A 13,043-nucleotide genomic window follows, 5' to 3' on the forward strand; every position below is an offset into this window, starting at 1 on the left:
CTTTGTTAATTAATTGGGCTAATATGACATTTAGATTCATTTTGTATGTTTTCTGTACTCCTTGCATGACTATGACTCTACTGTTGGTGGATTCATTTAAAACATAAATATGACAGTGATGGCTAGAAGAGGTCCCGTCCCAAGCATGCCACATGCAGACCCGTGGGACCCCTGCTCACCAGTCACCACAGGCTGAGAGGTCTGGGCAGAAACTCTGTCACACATGAGTGCCTTAACGTGAAATCTTCCTGGACTATGTGGGACTGGAGCTATGTATTGGACTCATCTTTACTTTTAATCTAAGAGGTGGCCCCATTCTAGGGATTATGGTCATGCCATCATTCTATCTTTAAAAATATGTCATATAATAGAATTGATGTGGCAGATTCCAGAATTTTTTGTCAGCTGGTGCTTTGAGAAGAAGATCTGATATGTAGTGACATTAAGAAGAATTGATGTTGTTTTGAAGTGGCCACGTATTCCTCTGTGGGGAAAATTAGATATGTTTGTTTTCGTTCATGCTTTGATAATGCCTTACAACTTGCAATAATGGGACTGCAGAAAGAATGAAGCAATTGTGTCTGACAAGCTGTATGTAAACATTTCATTTCTGCATAATGGCCTAAATAACCAGGTGAAAAGAAGTGGATTTGCACAGGTGGTAGAGTACAAAGACTTCCCCTGAAACTAGACATCTGAAGAGAAAACCGAACTCCACTGGCTTCCTTGCCCCCTATTGAGGGAGCATCTGTCATTCCAGGGAGCGGGGACCCAAGAAGGAATTAATTGCTCTCAGCAAGTGTTTCCTGGGGGCTTGCCATTGCCAGCAGTCCACACAAACCAAAGAGTAGCAGAATCCTAGAACTGGGAGAATCCCTCAGTGGGCCTAAATCATGGACCCAGAGTATAGGAAGGTAGCTTAAGACCTGTTCCAACCCCCTTTTTTTAAGTTTGGGCAAATTTAGGCCCACAGAGATAGTAACTTGTTCAGAGTTAGGTCACTCGGCTAGCTTGAGGCCAAACCCAGGCTGAATCTAGATAACTCTCTTCCTAGCTTAATACTATTGTGGACACTTATAATTTTATTATAATATTGAAATATAAATCGTAATATAAAACACTGTGTAGCTCTTTCCATGCACCAACACTCTTCTAAAGCACTTTACATGTGTTAACTCATTTAACCCTCATGACTCCATGTGGTATAGGTAGGATTATTGTTCCCATTTTACAGAAGAGGGAACTGAGCCACAGAGAAGGTTAAGTGGTTTGCCCCAAGTCTCACAGATAGTAAATAGTGAAGCTTGAGTTGAAACCCAGGCAGCCTGATCCCAGAATTTGTCCTCTAAACCAGTAGGCCAGAGGTTGGCAAACTTTTTCTGGAGAGGACCAGATAGCAAATATTTTAGGCTTTGTGAGCCATAAAAATCTCTGTTGCATGTCCTCAACTCTGTCTTTGTTGTGTGAAGGCAGGGACGATAAACAAATGGGCGTGGCCGTGTCCCAATAAAACTTTATTTATAAAGATAGACGGGGCTGGATTTGACCCACAGGCTGTAGTTTTCAGATCCTGCACTAGCCCATGCTCCCTCACCAGGGCACACCTATTAATGACAGTAGGAGAGATGCTTGAGAAGTATAGTAATCCAGGTTTATAAGGGATTTGGGGCCAGAAATTGCACTAAAATGATGCATTGTTTTGTATTCTTTTTCAGTGAAGCGTCCTCCTGCTTTGGCCAGAGAGGGTGATGGTCGTCATAGCTGTGTACAGTGTGATGTTATGAGGCTCAGAGCCAAGGAGAGACTTATTTTTCCTCCCTCAGCTTTCTAGATGACCTTGCACAAGTCCCTTAGCATCTGTCACTCATAACTCCCACAATGGTGATAATGGTCCTCGCCACCTGCCTCTCTCCCTCCCTGAAGTGTGTGTCTTGGATTAATGAGAATGTTGTCCCTGATGCACTTGGAGCTGGGAGTTTGGAAGAGGGGAAAGCATTAAGTGGCATTCATCATTCATTTAGCTTGCAGATCTGAGAGCACTTTTGGGGTATAAGACCATTATGTTGTGTGTTTGCCGTGTAGAGCCCAATTTTAAAGGAAAGACATTCTTGGTAATCTGCATGAGAGAACGTGGCTTTAGGGGACATGAATTTATGGATTGCCTGCGCAGTGGTAGGCTTTAGGCGGTGGAGCTATTAAGAGGGTGAAACAGGGTGTGCAAGGAGAGGGTTCCATAGCCGACCTCATTATATCTCATCTCCATAAGAAAATTTAGGCTTCTCTGCTAAGCTGTGAGTCTTAGCAGTAGGGAAGATTTTTATAAATGTTTCCAAGTGAAATGTTGAAGTTAAAAGTTGAACTGAGAAGCCTCAGAGGGAACCAGGCTGGTGCTTGCATCTCAATGAAAAGGAGAGCAAATTCATTATAGAGGTTGAAAATGTGGTTTGCATGCTAAGACCCTTGTGGAAGAATGGGCCTCCCGGAGGAGGTGGGAGGGAAGTTATAGCTTCCCCTTTGTGATTAAGGTTCCTTGGCTAAGCATATATACTCCTTCTGACGCCCACCCCTGCTCCTTTCTTAACTTTGCAAGCAAATTCTTCTCCTTCAAGGTCAAAACTCTATATTGAACCGAAAATTTCAGCCTAGGAGATGTCTCAGAATCTTTGTGGGTTTGTTGTTTGTTTTGTTCTGTTGACAAAAACTATTATTTAAAAATCCAATAGGTGTAACTACTTAATCTTACTTTGGGAATCTAAATTTAAGATGCTGTCACATCCATTATAATGATATAAGAGCTAGTATTTGGCAAAGACCTTCTACGGGCTTGGCTAGGGTTTTATTTACATTTGTATCTTACTTAAAACAACAGTATTTGTCTTGCAGGGGAATCTTCTTGTTTTACGGTTGAGCAAACTGAGGCATACAGAAGTTAAGTATCGCTGTCAGGGTTCAACAGCTAGAAAGTGGCAGAGCCAGAATCTGAATCTGTCTTCCTGACTCCAGAGTCCAAGCAAGTAGGGTGACCCAGAGTCCCAGTTTCTGGGAGGCAGGATTCTCAGTGCTAAAACTGGAAATGTTCTAGGCAAACGGGAAGGTTTGGTCACCTGGCAAGCAAAATGCTGGCTATCCCTGACACCAAGGTAGAACTCATCACCTGGAAGCACTTTCTGATAAATCAGAATTTTCCTGTGCGATTTTTCCCTTCACCTCCTAGAAGCCATACCTGTGCCCTGTTAAGACTTCCATGGCCACAAATCTTGGAGCCCAGAGGGAAAGCTGGGAGACTGAGTTCTTTGGGATTCTCAGCATGAACATCGCCCATTTATTGGCTCTATTTGCATTGATAGAGCAAGAGGCACAATTCTTGGAATGGTAGCAGTTGTAGTTTTTCACTTTGGCTTCAAAATATGGCTACAACGTTGTGCTCGCAAGTGGGCATAGTCTTGGGAAAGGCTGGGTCGGCTTTGGAGGATTTCACCTGGTCAACCGCATCTGCTTCCAGACTTTCTCAGAGTGGCCCTTGTGTCTCTGGGGACCCTAGCTGACCACCAGAAATGGGGACCTGCCAGCACAGAACTTCTTCCTTTAAAGCCTGGCCTCCCTCATGGATATGTCTCTTTCCAAACATTATTTTGGTCTGTGTCCAGCTGCCAAAGGACACTGTGTACTTACACTGCCTTTAAAATATTTTTAAAGAAAGGGAGTTGGCATGCACAGCCACAGATTGTGAGCCCTGTTGGTGCCAGAGTGAAGGCAGAAGTGATCATTAGAACATCACATTCTACATATGGTCAAGAGATTGCTCTTAACCCAAAAGGTGAATCCATGTGAACATTCTGGAGTTTTTTCCTTTCTTTTTAAAAAATGTACTGACCCAGTCAGTACCCTGTCAGTGGCCCCTAAAACTCCCTGTGATGACTGTTGAGAAGAGGGCAGGTCAAGAGAAGGTAGGCAGGTCATCTGATGGCTCAGTGCTTGTGGGAGACCTTATTCCTAAAGCGCGCCACTTGTAAAAGGATGGAAACGCCAGCCGGCGCCTTGTGCTAGTGATGCTGCCTCATGACAGTTGTTTGGGTGCCTGTTTTGAGATTAGTTTTTAAGACTTATTAATTAACTTCACAGAGGGGACCTTGTAATCACTTAATTACCGATGTGCTCATTGTATAATAATGTCAAAAGGTGTCCTGTCATTTTTATTTCATGTTTTGTTCAAGTTTCTCTGTGACCGTTACAAATGAAATATTCTTCCAGGATGCTGTATTTCTTTTGTGATTGGTGTCTGTTGCTTTGCAATAGGCATAAATATGACACAAGCTCTCAAGTGATTAGCATAGAGAAAGCCCTGGGAAATGGAGGGCAGCGTGAAGTCAGGGGAGGGTGCCAGAGGAGGGAAGAGAGAATGAGAAGATGATGTGAGGTGTGGTGGGGATAGTGACCCTACAGCAGAGAGAAGGGGTTAGAGGGGAGGGTGGGTAAGCAAGCGAGGAGAGACACAGATAGACCAAGAGATATACATAGAGAATCGGGTAGACAGATATAAAACAGAGGGACAGAGACAGAGAGACAGACAGACCAGTAGGGACTGGTCCTTTTTCTTATGACACCCAAACATCCCTCATCCTATTTCTTTGCTTCTTTCTGGCTTTAAAGTTCTATGCCTCATCTATACTTGCATGTGTGCAGACAACTGAGGTAGCTGGTTCTTGGATAGGCGAGATTTTAGAGCCAGTGTAAGTAATTAGGAGCTGAGTCTCTGGAGCTAAACCATTTGGATTCGAATCCCAGCTCTACCATCTGCTTGCTGGGTGACCTGGGCAAATTATGTAATCTCTCTGTGCCTCAGTTTCTTTTTCTTAAAATGGGGATAATAACAGTGTCTACCCCATAGGATGCTGTGAGGATTAAAGGAGATAATCAAGGTAGCCAACACGTATTGGCTATCATTACTGCTATGCTTGCAAAGTGATCCTGGATGTTGTGGGACCAATTCTCCTTTGAAGGAATGTTCACAGAGCTAAATATATTTTTCTGAATACTGAAGAGGCTACATGTTCCCATCTGGGGCTTTTGGCATTGAACCTTATTGCTAATCAGAGGAGAGAGTGAAAATATCATAGACTGGGACTAAAGAGTTGCATCTTCTAGCACCGACTGTGGCATGAACCAGCTGTGAGATGATGAGTTTCTCTGGACCTGCACTCAGATTGTAAACTAAGGGGGGTTTAAAAAAGTCTTTGACCAGGTGATCTGAGTCCTTTCTGGCATGTGAGTTTTATGATTTGGCTATTATTTCACCTCTATGCAGAGGTTTTGTAGACTTAAGATTCTTGAAGAGGTTGGGGATTAATCACACAAGGACCCCTGGAAGAGCGAAATGTGTGTGAGGGAAAAATGATGAGTAGAGGAGTCTGGCTTCCTATAGCTTTGCTTCTGCTCATGGCTGTGAGCATTGTTTTCTTCTTTCTTTTCCTGTTCCCCTGGAGGAGGAGCTGTGTTTGAAAGAGGGTATCACATCCTGGTGCTGGACTGAACTTGAAGACTCAAGATGTGCTGAGGAGCAAGGGCTTTTTCATCCTTGAAGATAAGTCCTGATGTTGTAATTCAGTCACTGGTAACCTGTGCCCCAGACCTAAGCAAGTGACACCGCAGGCCACACCTGCCTCTGGCACCCTTTTTTCTCCCTTTTTATTACTGTCAGGCCACTTCTGACTGTTTGACACTCACTATTGAACCCTGTGTGTCTCATGCAACAAAATTACCTCTTGCTCTTCTCCTCCCCGAAAGTAACCAAACTCTTCTTCCCTGAGTACTGCTGTCTTAGTCAAGGACTGGCTAGTGCACATGACTGAAGAGTTTAACTCTCCAGGGCATGCTGGCCTTTGAAAAGAGAATCCTATAAACTGTTGGAATGTTGAGGAAGATGCTGTTTGAACTGGGAGCTTTGTGGGTCCCTTCCCAGTCACAGCCCTAAGTGGGCTGTTTCTGCCTACCCAATCCTAACTGATCTGCCAGGGAGTAGAGTACCAGGAGGCAGGAGTGGGTAGGAACATGTGAATGTAGCCTAGTGGTGAAGAGCATAGGTTTTGGAGTTAAGGAAGGTGGTTTTGAATCCTGCTTCTGCCTTTGTTGATTGTGTGACCTTGAGTAAGTTACATCACTGAGCCTCAGTTTATTCATCTGTAAAATGGGAGTAATAATGATATAGAATATGGTTGTTGTGAAGATTAAATGTCAGTGTATTCAAAGATGTTCACCCATTTATGGCACATAGGGAATGCCTGATTAATAGTAGTGCCTACTCAGGGTGGCTTCATGGGCATGTGACCTGTACAGTTGCGCAGGGCACCACTCTCAGAAGGGCCCTGCACTTGGGTTAATGCTTTTTGTCACTGTCTTAAAATTCTCAATAATTTTGGAGTTAGGGCCCTGCAAATTATATACCAGCCCTGCTACTACTGGGCTGCATTTGACCTGCACTCACACATCTGGCCCCACTTCTTACATGTCCCTGTCCTTTTTATTGCTTGTTGCTTTCCTCCGTCTCCCAAGGGCCTCGGTAAAAAGAAAGGATGATTCCTTAGGGAAAAGAACTGTGGTTCATAGCGTACGGAATATTCAAATATAGATCTCTTCTGTTGCCTAAACTTTTAGAAGACGCTTATTAATGGTCTCTTAGAGCATGTCTCCTCTAAAATCAAGTACTGATACCAGGTAAAGTGGATGCTGTGATTGAAGGCAGTTGGGTGGAAGGTCTTGAAATGCGCTCTTCCTTCCCCACCTTGCTCATTATCAGACTCTCCCAGCCAGTGTCGGGCCACCACACTTAGTCATCTGTCTCAGAAATAGTCCTGACTTGAGTTATTCCTAATAGTGCTGACCTATGATTATTCAAAGAAGAGTATTATAGAAAATACACTGTTTCCGTTTGGAGGTGGGAGACTAGAGACAGGCACAGACATGACCGTTGATTCACCTTCTGTGCACGGATTAGCAGTTTGGGCCCTGGCTTGAATCTGGGTAAATCCTATAACAATTTGGGCCTCAGTCTCCCTGACTATGATTTCTTAGGGTTTGGTCAAATGTAGCATTCTTAGACCAGCACGTAAGCATTGTTTGCTAAATATCAATTTAGTGACAAGGAAGTTCTTTGGAAAATGAAAAAGGCAATTCTCCCATCAGAACTTGATAAGTGTTGCTCTCCTTTCTTTATTGCAAAGGCCCATGAGGCTGCCTAGACCTCCAAGTTGCAGAGTGTCACATTTAGACATTGAGGGTTGTGGACATGGGAATCCCTGCTCTGGGTTTGAACTAGGAATTCAAACTATTTCCATCCGCTTTGTAGTCACAATGGTCCCTGATGGGCAAGAGAGTGCCTATAGGCATATGGAAACCCATAGGCTATAGACGTGTGTTCTTAGCTGAGTACTGCAATTGAAACTTCCCTAAATGTTCTCTCTAGGACTGAAGGAGGCATAACTGAGAAGCAAAGTTGGGAACAACTTCTTGGAAAAATAGCCTCTTTTGCTACCTATGCATTATGTAAATATTATCAGTTATGCCTATGTGTATAGAGAATGGACAGCAAGAGGGCAAATGTGAGTAGGGTTGTAATTTGGAAAGTACAAATGACCACTTGGCTTTTTCATTGTTTGCTGTTGATGTAGTGGGGCTCATGACTATATATAAGATATCTGTATTTTAATATCAGAGAGATCTGTCTTGCTTACTCAGCAGAAGTAATCTGTTGGTCCTTTGAGCTGCTGACTGATAGATCATCTTGAGATTTTACAGATGATTTGTTCATATGGTCCTTCATACAGAGACTCTTAGAGTAAAACTAATTCTTCAGGGCCAAGAAGCTGCCCTTGTTCTCTTGTTCTTCTTATGCGACAGGAACCAAGCCACGTGACCTCCCAAGTCTTCAATGTCAGTAAAGTTCTGTGGGTAACACCAAAACCCATGAGCTCCACTTTTTGGTACTTATACTGATGTTGCTTCTTCTGACTTACAGGTGCTTACATCATGCCGAGCCTTCCTTGTAACAGCACGAATCCCCACGAAGGTAAGTGTTGTGAGTTTTTTCCTTCCAAGACGGACCACACACCCACACACTCACATGTCGAACACAACACACACTCACTACTCAATTAAGTAGACTTATGATTTAGGCTAATGTGTCCAGAGTTCTCTTAGCATGCCCATGTTTTCCTTCCTTCTCCCCAGAAAACACATTGTGATGACGGACATTTTTTACTTCCAAGAAAAGTGGTAAAGCATTTTGTGCTCTATATCCCTGAGGCTTGTGGAGTCCATTCATTTTTCTCTCTCAACTGGGGCACGGTTTACACTTTCTTCAAGTCTAGTTCTTATTTCCTTTGGTCCAGTAATGACAGATTTTTCTAAGACTTTGACATGTGGGAAATAACCTTCATAACTCTAAAGAGAGTGCCTTACCTATAACACACCTCAGCTGTTCTCCAGGTATTCTGGTGTTGCCTATAAAAATAACAGTACCACATTGTTCATTAAAAGATCTATTAAACATTTTTCATAAGAAGTCCTTCATTGTATGGTGCAAATTAAAATTTGAACTAATAGGTCATGAATTAGGCATAATAATTGCTTTATTTTCTTTATGGTAACAAAGAGGTGTTGACCAATTTTATAGGATATAGACTAAAGGGTAGCAAGAAATTGGGAGTTTTTTTTTCTAAAAAGATGATGATAGCTACATTTATTGAGTGCTGTTTTAAAAAATAAGATTTACTCCTTAAAAGAAACTTATGAAAACCATGATGTAGGTCCCATTGTCATTCTCATCTTGAGAAAACCAAGGCACAGAGAGGAGGTTCAGTAACTTGCCCAAGGTCCAACTTCCACTAGTAGGTGCTGGATGTGTGATTCGCATCAGAGGATGAGAGCAGGGACTGCAAAGCCCCTGCTTAACTACACCATCATTACTAGAATTTAATTAGTTATCTACTAAGTATATTTTGAGTACATTATCTCACTTAATTCTCACAGAAGCCTTGTAGGTGAGCTATTAGAAAATAGCTCAAAGAATGCAAAGTTGACTTAGCCAAGGATTCATAAGCAATGAATGGGAGAAAGAAAAATTAGGCTCACTATAGGCCACTCTTTGCTACTTTCTCCTGAGCTGAACTGCCTCACCTGCCCCACAGACCCAGGAAAATGGGTAAGCTTTGAAAGATGCTTTTAGCCTTGCAACGCTATGCTGTTTGGGCTGCAGTGTTATGTTATTTGCTCATTTTCTTAGTCGTTTCTTGCTTCTTAAAATTCAACATTTAGCTCCTGTTTCATGAATACTGCTTGTGTGTTAGACACGGTGCTGTAATGAAATGGACCTTTTAGGACTTGGAATCTAATAATTTGTGTGATTTGCTGAACTTTGCAAAGATACAACCCACTGTTTGCTAGTCAAAGGCTCAGGGTACCTGCTGCCTTTTTTCTTTCTGATCATATGAATGGTAAATATTATAAAGTTTCTCTGAAGAATGAGACTGTTGGTCCCAGTCCTTCTTGATAATATAAAGTGAGCCTGTATGTTTACAATGTATTATCAATGAAATTTATTATTACGTAAATGACGTTGGGCTAAATTGCCTATATATTAAAATACCTGAAGGCAGGATTTAAGGAAGTGAATTAACCATTATCCCACTGGTGAAAAATTAATTGCAGACGGAAATTTTATGGGCTTGAGAAAATAGTCAAGCAGCCTATTGAGTAGAAGGCTCCTGAATCATATGTTTAGCCTAATTAAAAATGCTATGATGACGCAGAAGGTGTGTTACCTCTTGGGAAGTCACCTGCCTCCTTTCTGCTGGCTGAGCCTATATTGCCCCTCCTAGCTCTGCCCCTGAGCGAAGGCCCAGCTTAATCCCATGGTCTATGTACTGTTTCACATCAGTGTGGCTAGGGTAGTTTGGACATTGGTTCTAATTTCTGATATTGTCAGCATCACAGATCAAGAAAGGCAGATTTTCTTCCAAAGTAATCTGTATGCATGCTTCCCCCATAGAGAAGGCTGGTTTTCATGTGCCACAGTACACCTTGGCTGAGAAGCAAAACCAGTATCAATGACATTGATTTTCTAGAGAAATAATTATATTCAGAACAACAGTGTACGCCAGGCACTGACTAGGGCATAGGTTTCTTCTCTTTGGGGGCTGATTAATTAAGCATTTTTTCTTTTGTCTTTTTATTGTTAAATGTCCTACGTATACAGCCAAATGCACAAAATAGAAATGTACATCTTATTGATTAATCACGAAGCAAATACCTCTGCAGTCATACCCAGAAGAAGAAATAGAGCTCTGCTATCTCACCAGAAGGCCCCTGCTCTGCTTTGGGTGGTGGAGGTGGGGCATTGTCAGATCAGGGAAGGGTCTGCAGAGAAGCTGAGTTGAAGGATCACCCAATATCAACCAGGCAGATGAAGGGACTTCCACTGCTCAAAGCTTTCACAGTATGAAAGTGCATTTAGGGAGCTGCGGTGTGGGTCAAAGATTGTGGAGGAAGCTGTGGTTGGAGGGCAGTTGTGGCATGAATTGCTGCCTGTGGGATCGTGGGAGTTACTGAAGGACAGTCACATAATCACATTTAGATTTGCCCTGTTGCCTGTAGGTTGGGGACTCTTGCTAGGAGGTAGAGGTGGGGTGAGTGAGAGAGTGGTGGAAAAGCTATTGATAGTCTGGCTAATTCCTTCCTGGTATCTAACCAATCACTAATAAGTGTGGTTGTGTCTTAAAAATGTCCTCGGGTCTTCATGCAGCCTACATGTTTTTCAGCTCCCTAACTAGCTTCCTGCCTCCACCTGCCCAGTGACATTCTTTTTTTTTTTTTTTAAGATTGGCACCTGAGCTAACATCTGTTGCCAGTCTTTTGTCTTTTTCTTCTCCCTAAAGCTCCCCAGTACATAGCTGTATACATTAGTTGTAGGTCCTTCTAGTTGTATGATATGGGATGCTGCCTCAGCATGGCCTGATGAGTGGTGCCAGGTCCGCGCCCAGGATCCTAACTGGTGAAATCCTGGGCCGCCAAAGCTGGAGCGTGCGAACTTAATCACTTGGCCACGGGGCCGGCCCCCAGTGACATTCTTTTTTGTTTTTGTTCTTTGTTTCTCTTTGGTGAGGAAGATTGTCCCTGAGCTAATATCTGTTCCAGTCTTCTTCTATTTTGTATGTGGGGTGCCATCACAGGTGCATAGGTCCATGCCCAGGATCTGAACCCACGAAGCCTGGGCCCCCAAAGCAGAATGCTTGAACTTGACCACTATGCCACTGGGCCGGCCCTGTGATATTCTTTAAACTCTCTTTGGGGTGGGCTGGAGTCTGTGGAGGGTCAATTGGGGGGATTGAGAGCAAAGGGCTATTAACAATAGCCCTGGATGAGATTAGGGAGAATGATTTGAACCTTTCTGTGTTGTCTGTCAATGTGTCTTAGAGTACCTCCCCCTCACCATTAATAATAACTGGGACTCCGAAGAATCACAGACTCAGCCTGTCCTTGCTTATTGATTTCTGATACTGCAGGGTCTACTTCTATTTTCTGTCTTGTTCTACTTCTTTTAATGCCTCTATGCCTTTGCAAATTCATTTTCTTCTGCTTAGATTTCCCTTCCACCCCTTCTCTGCTTGACAAACTTGAAGTCATTCTTCAGGGCTTAGATGAAATGTCACACTGTTTTCCTGGTTTTCTGGCACTTCGTGTCTCCCAGTGACAGTCCTCAGGTCTAGTATCAGCATCTTAATTGACCTCCAACTAACCTCACTCAGTCAAATTGACCAAAGTGATCCATGCCGTCCCTGATGATGCTGACTGAAGTCAGCTGCATTTTCATAGCTGCTAGGATGTGAGAGAGTGTATCTGTTCACACCTGCTCCTACCAGTTGAATGAGATGCCCAGTGAGGGTCAGTGGTTTGTTCCCAAACTTATACATGGAGTTATAATTACAATAGTAAATTTGTTTAATTAAAGATAATTCACATATCAATAAAATATGCCTTCAAATGGAGACAATGTCTATGAAATATTGAACGTTGATGAAGTGAATTACTTAAAAAAAATTTCTGTCAAGGCAATTAAACTGGTAAAGGCTGAAGGGTTGTGGAGGGTAGTAATCTAGAAAATTATTGAACTGGAAGTTGCATGTTCTGCATTTATGGGTGTAGTCCATAGAGGAAATGCCATTGGAGGGCCAGCCAATGGGTTTAACTCAAAGAAGAAACTTTGGCACTATATCAAAGGCTAGCAAATGAAAATATGTTTATAAGCTTTAATTTGAAATGAGTGAAAGCAGAAATGTATACTTTTTAGGAAAATAATTCCCTGCTCTAAATGACTTATCAAAACCCAACCAGGTATAGATGTTGATGATCCTAGGTAAGAAGACTTCTACTCTAATTGAATGTTTAAAATGTGCCTCCAATGCTGCATTTAACTCTTGGATGACAAGATAAATGCCTCGTTCCTCTTTCTGTTTCCAATTGTGGCACTTAGTAGGCCTTCCATAAATGTCTGTTGGTTAACTAAGTGAATAATGAAAGAATGAATTAATCTGTCTACCTCCAGTCCTCATCACCATACTTCAAGTTATTTGACGGAGATTCGGGGTTCTCTGTTTTGACATTTATCCTACCAAATGTGTGATGGTGCAACATGCCACCAGGGAGCAGAACTAAGGTTCTGCGGGTTTGTTTCTGGATGGGTTCTTTCCCCGTTACGTTTCTAGTTTTAAGGTGAGAGGGTAAAATAAACTAATCCACTCAGTCCTCCATTGTCTCTAGTCCTATGCCCTGTGACTGTTGGCTGTAGTCAGATGAAAGGCTGCAAAACTGGGAGAGAGATTACTGGCTGTTGTCCAGGAAAAATAGGCAAAGAGCCTGACGAGGAAGATGTTTTGAAGAAAAAGAAATGCTGAACACAGGAGAAGAGAGGAAGGGGCACTCAATATTTAAATAGAAGGAAGTAAATCATCATTTATTCACGTGCAGAGAGAGTAGACTTTTATTTAACTATG

General features: G+C 42.5%; 1 protein-coding gene across 20 annotated transcripts in view; it reads left to right on the forward strand.

Moving 5' to 3' along the window:
• Positions 1 to 13,043, forward strand: part of CARMIL1 (capping protein regulator and myosin 1 linker 1) — a 312,491-nt gene that overhangs the window by 111,472 nt on the left and 187,976 nt on the right. For all 20 annotated transcript variants that reach the window (XR_011429896.1, XR_011429897.1, XM_003363747.5 and 17 more), the window contains one exon: positions 8,012 to 8,062. Coding sequence is in view for 7 of the 20 variants with exons in the window: in XM_003363747.5 (XP_003363795.1) it covers positions 8,012 to 8,062 (51 nt within the window). In the remaining 13 variants the exon portion in view is untranslated. The remainder of the gene's footprint in view (positions 1 to 8,011; positions 8,063 to 13,043) is intronic.

The sequence above is a fragment of the Equus caballus genome, chromosome 20, assembly GCF_041296265.1.
Source record: "Equus caballus isolate H_3958 breed thoroughbred chromosome 20, TB-T2T, whole genome shotgun sequence".
NCBI lineage: Eukaryota > Metazoa > Chordata > Mammalia > Perissodactyla > Equidae > Equus > Equus caballus.